Source organism: Phoenix dactylifera, unplaced genomic scaffold, assembly GCF_009389715.1.
Source record: "Phoenix dactylifera cultivar Barhee BC4 unplaced genomic scaffold, palm_55x_up_171113_PBpolish2nd_filt_p 000526F, whole genome shotgun sequence".
In the NCBI taxonomy this organism is placed as follows: Eukaryota; Viridiplantae; Streptophyta; class Magnoliopsida; order Arecales; family Arecaceae; genus Phoenix; species Phoenix dactylifera.
Genome location: NW_024067936.1, coordinates 126,494 through 142,041, shown reverse-complemented (window position 1 = coordinate 142,041; position 15,548 = coordinate 126,494). Strand labels below are relative to the sequence as shown.

The following is a 15,548-nucleotide window of genomic DNA, read 5'->3' as shown; positions in this document are numbered from 1 at the left end:
CTTTGTTCTGCTCTACATATATTTAATGGTATAGCTCACAAAGAGCCATTTGCATTCAGCACTATTATTCTTTGACAACTCTATCATCCAGTGAAGCTTTTTGGACATTGCATATATATGAAATTGGATATTTGTATCTTGAAAGGAATCTTCAGTTGAAAACCCTAAACAATAATATTGACACTTATAGATTTTACTTTATGGGAGGTTGAAAACAACTGCCCCTCACCTCTCCCTCTTTTTTCTTTAAGACTATGACTTAAAAGCACATAAACGCCACTCTTTGGGGGATTGGTATTGGAGGCCAGTATGGCCTAGGTAACCTTTTTGAGGGAACCTTCACTTTACAACGTGGCAGTCAGAAAAAGAAGGAACTAATGCTTCTTTGTACTTAAGAAATGGACAAAGATTGGTAAGCCTCATATACTTCACAGTATTATTCTAGAGTATGACAAATCTGTCCTTAACATTAAGGGTGTTTTGTCCAAGAAAAGAAGACATAGACATGCCAATGGCATGGCAGAATAACTTCCCTACTATTGCATCACTGCCTCTTCTATTAACTACATCAGTCCTCTATTCTGTTCCTCTTCTAGTGGAGCATTAGATTTAGAATAATTAGGTTACTCTATAATAAGGTTGATTGACACCCTTGCATGGCCTCAGAAATAAAGTTTTAGATGTACATTTGATCAATATTTTTTTTTAGTCTTAAGCAAAAAAATAATTTTACAAGTAGCAGTCAAGTTATGCATAGATATTGAAAAATCTAGAAGGCAGCAATGCATGCATATTTCGATGAGGATTATTAACTGGGGGCAAGAAAGGCTCCTGCACAACATGGCAGGGGATTTTGTTCACAAAGCCAAAGTGCATTATAATTTTATGCCGCCAAAATAAAGAGCCTTAATATTAGAAGAAAAGCACCTATAGCTAGCAAAATTAAGTGGACACCGAAAATTATACTCATACATCCCACATAGCAGTATTGACATAGCATCATAAAGATTTTGTCTACTTCTCACATTGTACTATTTTTAATTTAGCAGGTGTCAATCTGTATAACAAATATTCTCAAAGCACCTTTGGAGATTTGATGCAATGTAGATAGATGCAAATATATCTAAAGTCTTTTCATAATTTTATAACGATGACATATCACACTCTTACGATGTGTCTTCTACGAACTCACAATTTACTTGTAACCACCACACATTAAATGTTAAACGACGTGATATATGCATGTGTAGTATCAAAAACCGTCACAACTCAGGGCCTCATCCAAAAAGACTAGTCGGAAAATATCTTTTTGAGTTTTTTAGTCATGTATAAGTACCCAAAATCTCCTCGACGAATAACCAATGTGGAACTAAACATCTCATGCGGTAAAAATGGCATATTGTCACAAAAAAATTGTTTACTTCTATGTCCCATATTATATCTTCCTCAACGATGGTCCTTGCACATGTAGAAGAACTTTAGGTGTACGTTCTACAAGTACTTCGCTGAGCTCTGATGGAACACATGTTGCAATATTTTTACAGTGCCAACCACATGACACTCTAGAATCTGTGAAGTCTATGATCTGATGCAGCACAACCATGCATCACGTATAAAGACATATGAGAAATGTGATTGATCAAAATGTTTGCTCATATAATGTTGGATGGTCGACTGAGCATCATAGATATTCACATACAATTTTTCATTCAAGAGTCACATATATGTTCTGATTACATTCATCTTCTACTTCCAACAAAACAAAGAGAACATACCAATATTGCAAAAACCTCTCTATCTGCTTCCAAAAATTTCCTACAATATCTAGTAAACAATAATATGTCCACATTTTTCAGACTTCTCGAATCACCTTCTCAGCTTGGATGCGACACAGATAGATTGGGATTTGTTTTGGAGTACTGTTCGATCGTTTTATGCAATATTGTTGGCCTCATGAGACTCTCAAGATGTGAATTTGATGCTCGAGTGACAAACAACTAGCCACATCTTAAATATTGCGAATGTGTGAAATATATTCGATGCATGGAGAGATATATTGCGCTCAGACCATGCGACATGACTGTGGCTATTCATCTCAGACATTTTCGCATGCATGTTTGAGCGGCCATGCTAAATGGTCCAATGAGCATCAGACCTCATTAATCACCTTCAAGGAGCATAGACTTTTCTCTGCATTCGTGAGCAGTCACACACAAGTTGCAGCCTGTGGCCGACGCTGCAATGCGTGTCGGACGCGTGTCCGACCTCCTCGACAGTCATACCAGAAAGAGGAGCACTCATTGATCAAACAAGTCCATCGATCGTCGAGCAAGTGGCTCACAGACAACCATGCAGGCGGAGAGGAGCCAGAAAGAAGGGACTCCGGGGTGGAACAATCCACAAAAACTCACCCAAACTAAAGTGAAAGTGAGGCACCGGATGCCCTGAAGTGCTGAGGTAAAAGTACACTAGGAGAAAAAGAACATTGCTAGTGATAGCAATGGCTGCTTGCCTTGGCTCAGAATCTTTGTCCGGCTGAGTGCTCACCAGCCTGACCGGAATGCGACCTCTCGATGGGTCACGAGGCCACGATTCGCTGAAGCGCCAGTGGGGCTGGGCATGGGCATGGCGGCATTCGGGGAAGGCCCGGCCGGGCCGGAAGCCATGTTTTGTTTGTTATAGATTAGTAACAAATAAAAACGTATCACTTTCAAAGCCTTTCTCTAGCTAGATCTTGGGAATATATAAGAGGACTTAATTAACTAGCCTTTCTCTAGTTGTGAATATATTATTCACAGCTAGAACTCCCTCGCAATTGCCCATGATGAGGAGGCTGAAAGTGGGGAGGCTCATCCCATATTTCCAAGCCAACGTTGATAAGCCTGTAGAGAGAGAGAGAGAGAGAGAGAGAGAGAGAGAGAGAGAGAGAGAGAGAGAGAGGAGAAAAAGATAAACAGATTCCAAGCCTTGGGAGGTATTGCAACAACGACAACAACATGCTGTTAACATAAAGTGGATGCCTTGCACATTGGTCTTCTACTATATATAGAGACAAGCTCTTCTGCCTCTATTCCCACCAAGGTCCATTTGAACTGCTAATCTTTCATCTTCTTTGAGAAGTTCAGTACTTGTTGTTCTAAGCTTCATAGGCAATGATACGAGGGAGGGACCCTTTGATCTTAGGACAAATCATTGGTGATGTCCTGGATCATTTTGTGAGGTCCGCTAGCATGAGAGTGGTGTACAATGGTAAGGAACTCACTAATGGGACGGGGCTGAGGCCATCGGCGGTGGCGGGTGCGCCACAGGTCGAGATTGGAGGGCATGACCAAAGGAGGCTCTACACCCTTGTAAGTAATTATCATGGTAGTTCAACTTTGTTAGATTTCAGTGGGTTATCTCTTCCACTAGTGCAGCCCTGCTAGGCCCTTATAGCTAATTATAAAGCCTGACGTATGGCCTATACATAACTTGAAGCCAACTTGGATAGAATCGCAGATCTCAGCAAAGGAGAGGAAATGCTAACTCAAGCTGTTCAAGTTGGTAATTGCTTACAGGGGGTAAAAGTAGTTTTCCTGGAAGGAATTAATTGTTGGTGACAAATAACTTAAACCTACTCTTCACATAGATATTTCACTGAGGTTTATATGGCTGTTTTAGAGAGAGAGGGGAGAGAGATGGAGAGAGTCAGTCATCTTCCATATATTTTCAACTCAGATATCTTGTCTAACCAGTTTGCAGCTTAAACTGGCACAACGTAGGACTAGCCGATGTGAGACTAAACACACGGCTACGCAGGTCGTGTACTCCCCGCATTCAAGCCCTAAAATCCATGTCAGGTTAAGAATTTAAATCTATTCAAATCTAATATAAGGCACACCACGATCGGCCTGTGGTTACCTCCATGAACTCGTATTGCAATGTTCCCTTGTACATACAGGCTATGGGCCGAGATTGTTTTGATACTATTTGTAACAACTCAGGTTCTCACCCAAAATGGCTAGCCGGAAGATATTTTTTGGGTTCCTTAGTCTTATATAACTACTCAAGATCTCCTCAGCGAATAAACGATTTGGAACTAAATATACGCCCGGACGAGTCCTCATATAAACAATGCAAAGAGTAACTCTCACCCCTTGTTTTTCTTACCAATTTAATGTTGAGAACCTATACTAACCAGGAATTTTATTCCCAGCCCTTAGTTTTGATGGCAATTAAGTTTTTAGTGACTAATTAAGTTTGACTAAACACAGGTCAGGAAGTTAGCAAGCACAATTGTGTATAAAAGTGAAGTATAACTGTGTCTTAGAGGGGCTAATTGTTAAAGAAGTTCAACAACTAAGTATAAAATGGCACTCAAACCCGGGAATCAATTTTTCTAGGCGAGGGTGCCCAGCATCATCACTATAATATTGATCCCTGGCCTCTAAACGAGCCACTAGTCTTATGCCTGGCGAACTGAAACTCTCCCATATGGTTGGTATAGCCAACTTGGTACAAGAATGCAAGAAAATTTTCAATATGTTTTATTCCTAGATACTTCATATGCTTTGGAATTCTTAAGGTGAACTGACAAATTATGCGTACGTGGGAAATCAGAATTAAATGAGGTTAGAAAAGCTATCAAAGCAACAAAAGGAAAACGGAAAAGCATGGGAAACCACTGGAAAACTATTTAGAGAGCTGTTTATAGCAGTTTTCTACAGATCTAACAAGTTTTAAATCAACTTTCAACTTACTTTTCAACTTTGCTGAAGAAGATCAAATATATTCGCAGTCATGTTTTTAGGGGGAAAAAAAGAAGAAGAGTTTTTTGCTTGTATAGCCTCCAAAATATACAAAATTGTATGAAGACCCTTATAAAATTATTATTTACATATATATACCCTCATAAAATACTTATTTTGCATGTATACCTTTTTTTTTTCTTTTTTAATATCTACTCATACCATCTAATCCCATTAAAAAATAAATGATTTAAATTTGACATGATTGAAATACTCTAGATACTCAAAAAGAAAACTTTATAAAGATACACATGTAAATAGCAACTTTGAAAGGATATTCATGTAATTATGTATATTTAGGAGTATATACACTTTTAAAAAAATGATAAAAAATAATCAAAATTCAGCAAAGATAATTCAGTTGTTCTTAATAAAAAAGTGGCAAAAATATATTAATATTATCTTGTCACGTGATCTTATGTTAACATCAACTCTTATAAAATGAAGCATGCTACTTTTATAAAATTCTCGCCTAAAAAACAAACAATAACTCAACATTTACAAATCACGAAAAAATATTTTACTAATCTAAGTATCTATAATTAATTTAAATTGATATGCTTTAATCTTTTAAAAATAATGAAAAATATATAGATGTTATAGATTCAATAATGATAATTATATCAGAACCAAATGAAGAATAGGATTACTAAAATAGTCACATAATATTCCAACTTGAACGAGTCATGATCTTAAAAAAAAAATTGATAATGTAGCTCAATTTTTTTTTTACTTGTCGATCTAACTGAATCATAAAAGATTTAGCAAGTTTCCAGCATTTTTTAATCTTTTTTTAATTGATTTTTTGAATATATACTCTTCTAAGTATGAAAAATTGTATGAATATCCTCATAAAGTTGCTATTTGCCTATATACCGTTATAACTTTTTATTGCATATCTACCCATAAGGGTATTTCAGTTATTTTAGTTTTAAACTATTTATTTTATAATGATGTTAGATGGTATGGGTACGGATGCGAAAAAAGAGAGGATATATATGTAAATAGAAATTTGAAGAGAGAATTTATGCAATTTTATATATTTAGGAGGGTATACATACAAAAAAACTCAAAAGAAGAAGAAGAAGTTTTTTTGTACGAGAAACTTGTTGCTTGATAAACACTTTGTAATCTCCTTGTACAGATATTTGTAGAATCCTAAGGCCTATTGAGTTCATATATTTTTCAAGAACTCTTCATCAGCTGCAGATTATTTTAACTGTATTACTTTAACATATCATGATTTATGAATATTTGTTTTGTCATATACATAGAGAAACGTAGTATAGAATACAGGATAAGCATTTTATAATCATCCTTGGCAATCATAGGCCACTACCATACCATCTGGGGGATTCATCTAATTTTTAAGAGTTCTATCTTAGGTTATGAATCATTTTGATTTTTTTCTAATATGCATCATCTACAAATATTTATATTTGGTACTTCAACTTAAAATCTCATATAATGGAAAATATTTAGGAGGAAAAATTATGAAAACAAAAGGACATAAAACCATCCACTGCATTGGGTTGGTAAGATCACAGACTTGAAATTGTGTTATGAGAGAGACTTCTCTATGAATTCCAGCCATTAAATTTAATGTGTACGTAGCCTAAATGACATAACTTATTATCTGTGCCATTGGAGTTGAATGTTTGAAAAAAAAATGGAAAGATGTTAATGCATAGAAATATCTTTATGGCTTAAATACATAACGAAGATTTTGTTCATGGACTTTCTGTAAAATGCATAATCTTTAGGAATCTCAGCTCTAAATTTTATATACATGGTTCTTGTGGTCTTCTTTAAATTATTGATGGCACACAATTTGATTACAATTATATAAGGTGATGGTGGACCCTGATGCACCAAGCCCAAGCAATCCAACCCATCGAGAGTACTTGCACTGGTGAGCTTAAACTTTTACATCTTATTCTGATGGTCATTTGTAGATTCTATCTTTTCAATTTTATTTTAAAGACATCTATTCATTGATAAAAAGAATACTAATCTATCTTGATCTCAGGTGGCCAGGATTTATTTAAATTTTATTTTTAAAACTGGACTCTAAAAGGTCAAGTTTCTCCTGGAAAATATTAATGTGTTGTAATTTTTATAAGAAAAAAAGAAAGGCTTATCTGTGAAATATATAGTTGTAATATTTAAGAAGAAAACCTTTTGGTTCAAAAAAAGGATTAAATCAAAGTCAGAGGCTAAACTAAAGAGCATAGGCCAAAAGGACCAGCAAAGTGTTGTGTAAGATATTGGTCTAACTATTTATATAAAGACCGATAGCATCAAGAAGCAATAGTATATCAAGTTACATAAATTGTAAGTACATACACGTAAGGCTAAACTCTGCACGATAGAAACATGGTTATTATTTGAAGACATCGCCTGGTCTCCACAAATATTATGTTTGGTTTCATTCAGAACTTGATGATTACCTTTTTGCGAGTGCAAGCTAGATCACACCAATCTTGTCACTCTACAATATGGTTGAAATATCATGAGCAATTCATTAAAGTTTAAATTTAGTGATTTATCTATAAGATTCAGGAAAGCACATGGTTTTTTAATATAATCTGCAGAAGAACTTTATTTTCCCACTTTCTTATGATCATCCTTGTAAGCATCATATTATCTTTTTGGAAGAAATAACTTACTTGGCACTTTAGACAGTTAAAAGATCGACCTATACTTCTCCATTTATCTTGAGAAGCATCAATGTCATGTGTGTGTATAGACACATACACATTTTTATATGCTTGTTTCGTGCATATAAAATAAAAATGATAAGAGAGTAGCTTCATTCTTTTATCAAATTAATTCATTTTGTTAATTTCTGATGATACTTATAGTTCCCTACACTCTTTTTTGGGAGCAAAGTTATATGATGCTGATTGGACTACTAAGTCTAAGATGGATGAATAAGAGAAGAAATCTTTATATATGTACAAGCGAAAAGTTATGGGTGTTTGTGTGTCGCTTGATCTGTTAATGAGGAGGTATAGTCTTAGTGTAGAAGAATATTATAGTTGTAGACTATTTAATTTGTCTTAATATTTACCATAGTCATTCCACAAAAATCTATTCACCATAGTCCTTGAAAAATAAGCTAAATTTCTTTTACGCAATCTTTTAAACCTCACTTTAACCAACAAGTTGCAAAATTGTTAATAAATTTTAATTAGTGTTTTTGCTTATCTGAGTATAAGTGTTTCTCTATGATTCAACCAACTAGTCATATGCATGATAATATGTTTCTTCTAATTTTACTGATGTCGTGGATATTTTAAGTGTAATATTCTTCAGTTAAGTCAGAAATATCTTTTAGGTTACTAGGGCACAAAATCAATTTCTGAGTAATTCCATAGAATTGTTGTTCTCCTTAGTTATTCTCTTATGATTGCGGAGTTCTATTTTTACGAACTAAATTTGCTCTTATCATGAAGGATATGGCTCTAGTTAAGAACTGGTTGAGGTATGATTTATGAACTCATTTAAATTAGCTGGGGTGAAAAAGTGCTTGTCAATAATAAAAATATCTATAATCATTTTCTTATCAAAGTTTAAGAGGGCACCTTACCTAGACAACATGCAGGATTTGAACCTAGCCCTCCCAAGTATGAGAGGGATGTTCCTTCCACTGAACCAACCAGTCAGAGACTATACCAATTTTTGTATGCTATTAGGTAAGATATTCTGATTATGTTGCACTCTGGCTCTCTCTAAAATTCAATAGCACATTTTTTTCCTAAATGATTTCAGGTGTCAATTTTAAAAGATCATCATAATGTATTTGATAGACTACTATAAGGTTAGCTACTTTGGTTGTGCAAAAGGGTTGGACTGAATTAAAATAAAACCTGAATGATGTCTAACCCAAGTTGCATTTTCCAAAGCATGGTTGTCATGTTGGCATGGACTTTTTTACACTACTCTAAATTTACATTAAATGTTATGCATTCCTGCATTCAAACATAAGAATTGTGCAAGCATGCACCTAAAGCACACATCTATGTAAAAAATCTGCATATGCTCGAAAGCACACGTGCACATATGCACATATATTTATATGCAAACACATCCACATATACCCATACACATCCATGCAGACATGCACACAGGCACGCATGCAAGCACATACATGCAAGTACGTGTATGTACACACACAGATATATATATATATATATATATATATATATATATATATATATATATATATATATATATATATATATATATAGAGAGAGAGAGAGAGAGAGAGAGAGAGAGAGAGAGAGAGAGAGAGAGAGAGAGAGAGAGAGAGATTCAAGTTGGTTTTGAAGCTTGAAAAATTATTTTCGTGCTGGTATATATCTACTGATGCTATAATTTATTGAGTTGCACTTGCTAATATTCATATGTGGCATATATTCTTTTTTAATCTCAAGATTTTCTTTTTTTTTGGCAAGCAAACCCGCACGTCCTAGCCAAGCAAGGCCAAGTGATTGGTGTTATTATTTTAGGCCATTAGGGAACTGGTAACAATTATACCCAATGAATGTCCCTCCATTGGGCCATTCATGGGAGCTTAATCATATTATTAATCTTTCATTAATGGGGGAAATGGGTATATGATGAGGTTGCATTGCAGAACTTCAGTAAGGTACTAATCAAGTACCTTTATTGTATTGATATACAAAAATATCTGTAACTATGACTATGAACATATTTATGATATGTGCAGCCTTATAAACTTTATGATGTCAACATATTTATGCAGTTACTAATTATCTTTCTGATGGTTATTTTGTGTTATAGGTTGGTGACCGACATCCCAGAAACGACTGATGCGAGTTCTGGTGGGTGATATTAACACTCTTAATCTCCATCTAACAATACAATAATAATAATAAAATGTCTTTTAATGAACATGTATCAGCCCTCTGCTTCATATATGATATGCCACAATATAATCCACTTTTCTTGAACTGGACCAGCCAATGAACCAAAAAGGTGGCCTGGCTGGTCCAACTTGTTTCTAATCAGTTGTATTGAAATATTTTAGTAAGTAAAAAATATATACCAAGAAACAAAGGATAATATCAGATTGAACACAGGAATTGGCAGAACCAGCCTTATGTATTCTCACATTCCTGCAGGTAGCATTAGAATCTGGTCTCATCTTACTTGACCCACCAATCTGTCAAAATTCCAATGTGTGCTCATGGTTGTAAGGGTGCTCAGGTTATTCCAATCTTTTTAACCAAAATGGGTGCCCTACGCAAGGGCACTGGCCATATATATGAAGCAGTACTGCATGCAGGCCACAAACCTTCTATTAAGCTTCAAATGAATAACATGTTTTTTTTTTAAGTTATTCAGCTTTAATCCTCTCAAAAACTTATCCAGCTTTAAACAACCAAAAAGTTTTCTTATATAGTTCGTGTTTTGATATTAATACTGGTAAAATGCAAAAGAAAATTTTCAAAATCCTCTAGCAAAATTAAATTCGCATATCTTTCGAGTACTCCTATACAAATTCTAATCATTTGTTTGTAATCTTTCGAATTAGCTTCAATCATCTATAAATTTGAGGGGAAAAAATAGAAATAGCAATTACGACACAAGAAACTAGAAATGCTAAATAAGAATATATATATATATATATATATATATATATATCTTCTTATGAGTCCAACCATGCGATGAAACAATAATCGATGCATTGCAGGTGGACGATTGCATTAGCCATATGCACAACATTTGATGCAAATAGGCCATACATATGCATGCATACATACATGGTATTTTGCCTAATTGCAGCAGATGAATGTGCATTATTATTACTTAACATAGTGATTTTGAGAAAAATATTAGGATGCAACAACCTTTGAGAAATGCACATGAACTACCAAAATAAACACAGTCTAGTATGTAAGCCTCTTGTTAACAGCACTCATATCTTTGTTGGTACTGGACAAACTAGACTGTGTCAATTGGGCTATGCTTGAAGGCTGATGCATCCTATTATTTTTCAAATGAAGAAAATTAGAGATTTTCTTTTTTTTTTCTGAAAGAGAGAGAGTGTGTGTGTGTGTGTGTGTAAAATTATCACAGTGAGAGGAGGAGATGCAGAAAAGTATGCTTAGTGCACGTGCAAAGCACGCGTGCAAGAGAGGGGGTAGGGGCCCCACCTCTTATATGACCCCCACCTATTTTTGATGCAGGTCTGACCTGAAGAATAAGCAGTTGGACGGTTCTGATCTGCCCAACAGCGCTTCCTCGGGATGAACATGATTATGTATTCTTGTGTGGGCCCCACTTGAGACAAATTAGTCAGCGTGGCAAGGCTTCCAACCGGAAATCAAAGTAGATGGACGGCTGCAGCTTGACCGATGCTTTATTTTTGTGTGGGCCCACAAGAAAATCAAAGTAAATAGATGGCCCTGATGTACCCATAGTGTCAGATACTATCCTGAAAAAAAAAATATATATTATATATATATCTATATATATATATATATATACACATGTAACCACACCTAGAACACATGATCCCACCGAACAATAAAACAAACGTTAAATTTGGATGGTTGTGATTTCTTCAGTAGCATTTATATCAAGCGCAGTCTGTGGGCCCAAAAGAAACATTGGTGGGCTTGCAGATGGTGCGCCAGTTTGCTGGGCCCCACCTAGCATTTTGACTTGTGTGGGCCCATGCATTTTTTAGCTGTTCCCTGTTGGGATTGGATGAATATTGCATGGTTCATGACATGACATGAGCCATGGATATTATTATTTGCATTAGTTTTACGTGGTAATACTTAAAACCAGGGTGCAGCAGCTGATCATGAACTAAAGGAGTAATAGCTAATGCTTCCATAAAACCTTCACTTATGTCAGATGCATGCAACACAGTCATCCTTCTTAATTTTGTTCTTATTTTATTTGGTGACCATACTCATTTTAGTTTCTCCTAAGTAAAAAAATATTGGACTTCATTCATCGATCTATGAAAGGAGGTAGAGGTTGGATAGATGCAATTTTTTTATTTGAGGGTCGGGTCTGAAATGAATCCAAAATCTAGGGTTAGAGGCAAACTTAGGTTTGCACTGGCTTACATTTAGTCCAAACTTACAAAATTCCTTATAAAATATATTGCCAAACATTCAGAAGAAAGACCTAATGACCGATTGTTTTCATTTTAATCTGGAACTCCTAGTTCAGCAAATGTTGTAGGGCAAAAGATTTCTACTCACCTTCTTAAGTCTTCAATCTCGCAGTCATTTGTAACTATGAAAAGGCAATGCAAATACAGCTTTCATGCTTCACAAAAATATTAAAAAATAATTGATTTCAAAAAAGAATGTCCTAATTGTAGTTTCTTGATTTCCAATACTAGGGCTTGAAATGCAAGAAATAAATTCTCTCGGAACATTACTCTTAAAAAATATTTTTTTCTAAAAGAAAACATTGGTTTTTAGAAGGTCAAAATGTTAATTAAACTCCAAATGACTCTAATAATTAAGCACAGGAGCATAAACAAAATCTATTTATAGTACAAGAAATTTATCTCTCTAAAAAGTTACAATGACGAAGCTATAATATCCACAGATTCAAATGTTAGTCGACTGAACAAGTCATTTTTATGAAGAACAAACTTTCTTACAATATTCTACCAAGAAAGAATCAATTTAACAACTAGAAAACTAGAAGTAGAGTTTAAAATTTTTGGCTTCATGCATGGTCACTTTAAGTTCTTTGAAAACTCCAGGACGGGAAGACAATGGCATATGCACGCACAAGAACTCTCTTTTTCTTTTAACGTGAGCAAAAGGTTTTGTGAAAAGCTGGAGAAAAGGGAAAATTGGAACAGAAAAAGGGGCTTTTACATGAAACTATCAAGTGAGGGGAAAAGTTCTTTTGTTAATGGAGAGGCATAATCCTTCATTTTACTGCTAAGAGAGTTTGATTAAAATGAAAAAGTGATAAAAAGATGCAATTATTTTTACTTCTTGATGAGGGAATTGAGAGAACAAAGACTAACTTCAATTCTCTAAGTTTTACTTCTTCATTCCAAAAATTGTTTACTATTTTAAATTCTAAGAAAATTGATTGCCGGAGGTTAGTGGCTAACTGATGATGCTTGTGAAGCTATAGCTTACGCCTTTGTTACAAAAACACATGTAAATAAGTAGGCATAGACCATATGTGGAGGCATTTCATCCATATAAAACATCTCAATAGATTTGTTGCATTATATATGAAATTGACATTCTAATACCCAAAGAAACAACTTCCAATTCTCAAAAATAATTAAATATTAGTGATAGTTATTTTATGATATTTGTAATGATATCTCAAACCAGCTTGCATGTATTTTTCTGCTTATATGCTAATTATGATGCATATCTAAGTGAACACTTGCAATACATTTTCCTTTTCCAAGATGAGAAATTACCTAGTCAGTTTTGTTTTTTAACAACTTTTACCATATTATTACAGCCTAATAAATATGTTAGCATCTTATACTATGCCATAGTGTTAAACAATACTATTTATATGACTATACGTGATGATGTATACCATAAACATACATAGCTAAAAAATATAGCATATTATTTATCATTGATGCGCATTCCCACTCCTAAAAGCAAATAAGAAAAAAAGGGTTGGCTCTCCTGCCATTACTAGGCTTGGAGGGGTTCTTTAAACCTACACATGGACAAGCTATTTTCATGCTTCAAACTTTCGACATTTAGATCATAATAAAGCAACCTTACTGTTGCACCAAGGCTTTCCCTCTTCTTAAAGCAAAGAGGAATAAGTAACGTCTTTATTCATTTGCACTTTATATGTCATTATATATGTTCTTCCGCATTGCACACATCATATATCAATGTTGAGATATGCATGCCTAAAGTTGGGTATTTTGAGCAGCAGTTCTAGTATCTCAAAAAAGATTCTGAGAGGATGATTTCCTAGAGAGTGTTAAGAAAATTGGTAGGTCATGCTGTAAGTTTTCCAGAGAAATGGGATTTGGTGGAGGACTCTTTCTGCACTCCCATCCCAACTCCAACCAAGGGAACTTCCAATCACCAAAACACTGACAGTGGATTGAACGAATTGTTTCAGGAAATGAAATAGTCAGCTACGAGAGCCCACGGCCATCAGCTGGGATTCACCGTATTGTGTTTGTGCTTTTCCGACAGGAGACTCGGCAAGCTGTTGAAGCTCCTGGTTGGCGTCCAAACTTCGATACCAGGGACTTCTCAGCATATTATAACCTCGGACCGCCTGTGGCTGCCTTATACTTCAACTGCCAGAGGGAGACGGGTTGTGGCGGAAGAAGGTAGAATAGATAACAAAATTTGACATGATTGCCATTGCATAAGACTTGAATGCATGCATATAAATAATTACTATCGAAATTATATTCGTTTCTTAGCTTCTTAGCTTCATTTCTTAGCTTCTTTTATAAAAAGTAACAATTTCTTAGCTGAGTTTGAGTCGAGTAAAATTAATATAGAAAATATGAAAGATAAAATACACATAAAATTGTGATTCTCTTCAATCTTGAATCTGACTTAGATCCATGCTTGGTTATCGAATTGACTCGAGTAGGCCAACACTCATCACCACTCTCTCAAACATATGGAGACATTTTTCTTCCTTGGTTGTTGACTAATTGTTTCAGCAGTTCAACTTTTTAGGCTTTACCACATTATGTTTGAAGTTTTGTTAATTCTCACAGCCTTACACTCCTAATATATGGTTGGATTTTGACTATTAGATGTTATATTGCTAGGTGGCATCAAGAATCTCATCATATGTTTCTTATTTAAGCTTCTGCATGATTTTCTCATCATGAAACTAAAACACCCAAAGAAAAACCTATAATGCTGATGATCATCATTATCACTATCTAGAGCATACCCTAATTGCTTTATTATTATTATTATTTGTTCTTTTGGGTGTTTTTTTCCTTTTCTTTTTCTTTTCTGGGGAAAACTTTAATAAGTGAGCAGAATGTCTGCAAGAATATACTCCCTTCGCATTTACCATGCGAAGAATCTGATTTACATTTTTTAAGTGATTGTAATCATATATTTTTAAGGCATAGAAGGTGTGGATTGAATTAGAAAATGGTTTTTTAATCATGGAGAAAGAACTAAAGATTTTCTTGATGGATGGAAGGTTCTAAGGAATGACTAAACGGTTTCTCGAGAAGCATCAACAGTCCAGAGGTGGCCTACATTTTACGGATGATGCGGCTTGTCAAAGAGTTGGGCTTCAGAAAACTTCTCATTTCTACTAAAAGATTATAAATAAATAAATAAATAAATAAATAAAAGCTTTTGTTGATCTTCTACGTGAATGCATACCTATTCCCTTGTATCATTTCTATTTTACCTATGTACCAGTTTGTTTTATTTCCTTCTCTAGGCTATTAAAGGAAGATGATAGTTGTTCCAATCCAAAAAATCACTTTTTCACTCTTTCATAGGGATTTTGATTTTTGACATTGCTAACCCACATGATCCAATTATTTTTTTGCGGAGAATAAGAGGGAGGGGTCATTTTGTTAAGATATAAGAGAATGGTTACATTTAAGATACAGTATAAATTTTGTTAAGATATAAAAAAAATGCTTACATTTGAGATTAAAAATATTAGAACACAAACATAAATGACCTTGCAGAGCAGCATGGAAAATAATCCTCGCTCCTCTTCTTCAAGTAGTAGAAGGGTACACATATATGCCTTACC

At 34.7% G+C, this 15,548-nt stretch overlaps 1 protein-coding gene across 1 annotated transcript; it reads left to right on the top strand.

Annotated features, from left to right (window-relative positions):
* Nucleotides 1-2,962: 2,962 nt before the first annotated feature.
* On the top strand, nucleotides 2,963-11,385 carry LOC103716231 (protein HEADING DATE 3A-like). Its single transcript, XM_039119310.1, has 4 exons — nucleotides 2,963-3,350; nucleotides 6,638-6,699; nucleotides 9,597-9,637; nucleotides 11,006-11,385. The coding sequence occupies exons 1-4, from the start codon at nucleotides 3,153-3,155 to the stop codon at nucleotides 11,014-11,016; spliced, it is 312 nt and encodes a 103-aa protein (XP_038975238.1). The 5' UTR covers nucleotides 2,963-3,152; the 3' UTR covers nucleotides 11,017-11,385.
* The last annotated feature ends 4,163 nt before the right edge of the window (nucleotides 11,386-15,548 follow it).

Excerpts from the sequence above, each read along its gene's own strand:
- LOC103716231 (XM_039119310.1), top strand. The coding sequence starts at position 3,153 with ATGATACGAGGGAGGGACCCTTTGATCTTAGGACAAATCATTGGTGAT. Across the intron at positions 3,351-6,637 it reads AAAGGAGGCTCTACACCCTT|GTGATGGTGGACCCTGATGC; the intron begins GTAAGTAATTAT and ends CAATTATATAAG. Across the intron at positions 6,700-9,596 it reads CATCGAGAGTACTTGCACTG|GTTGGTGACCGACATCCCAG; the intron begins GTGAGCTTAAAC and ends TTTGTGTTATAG.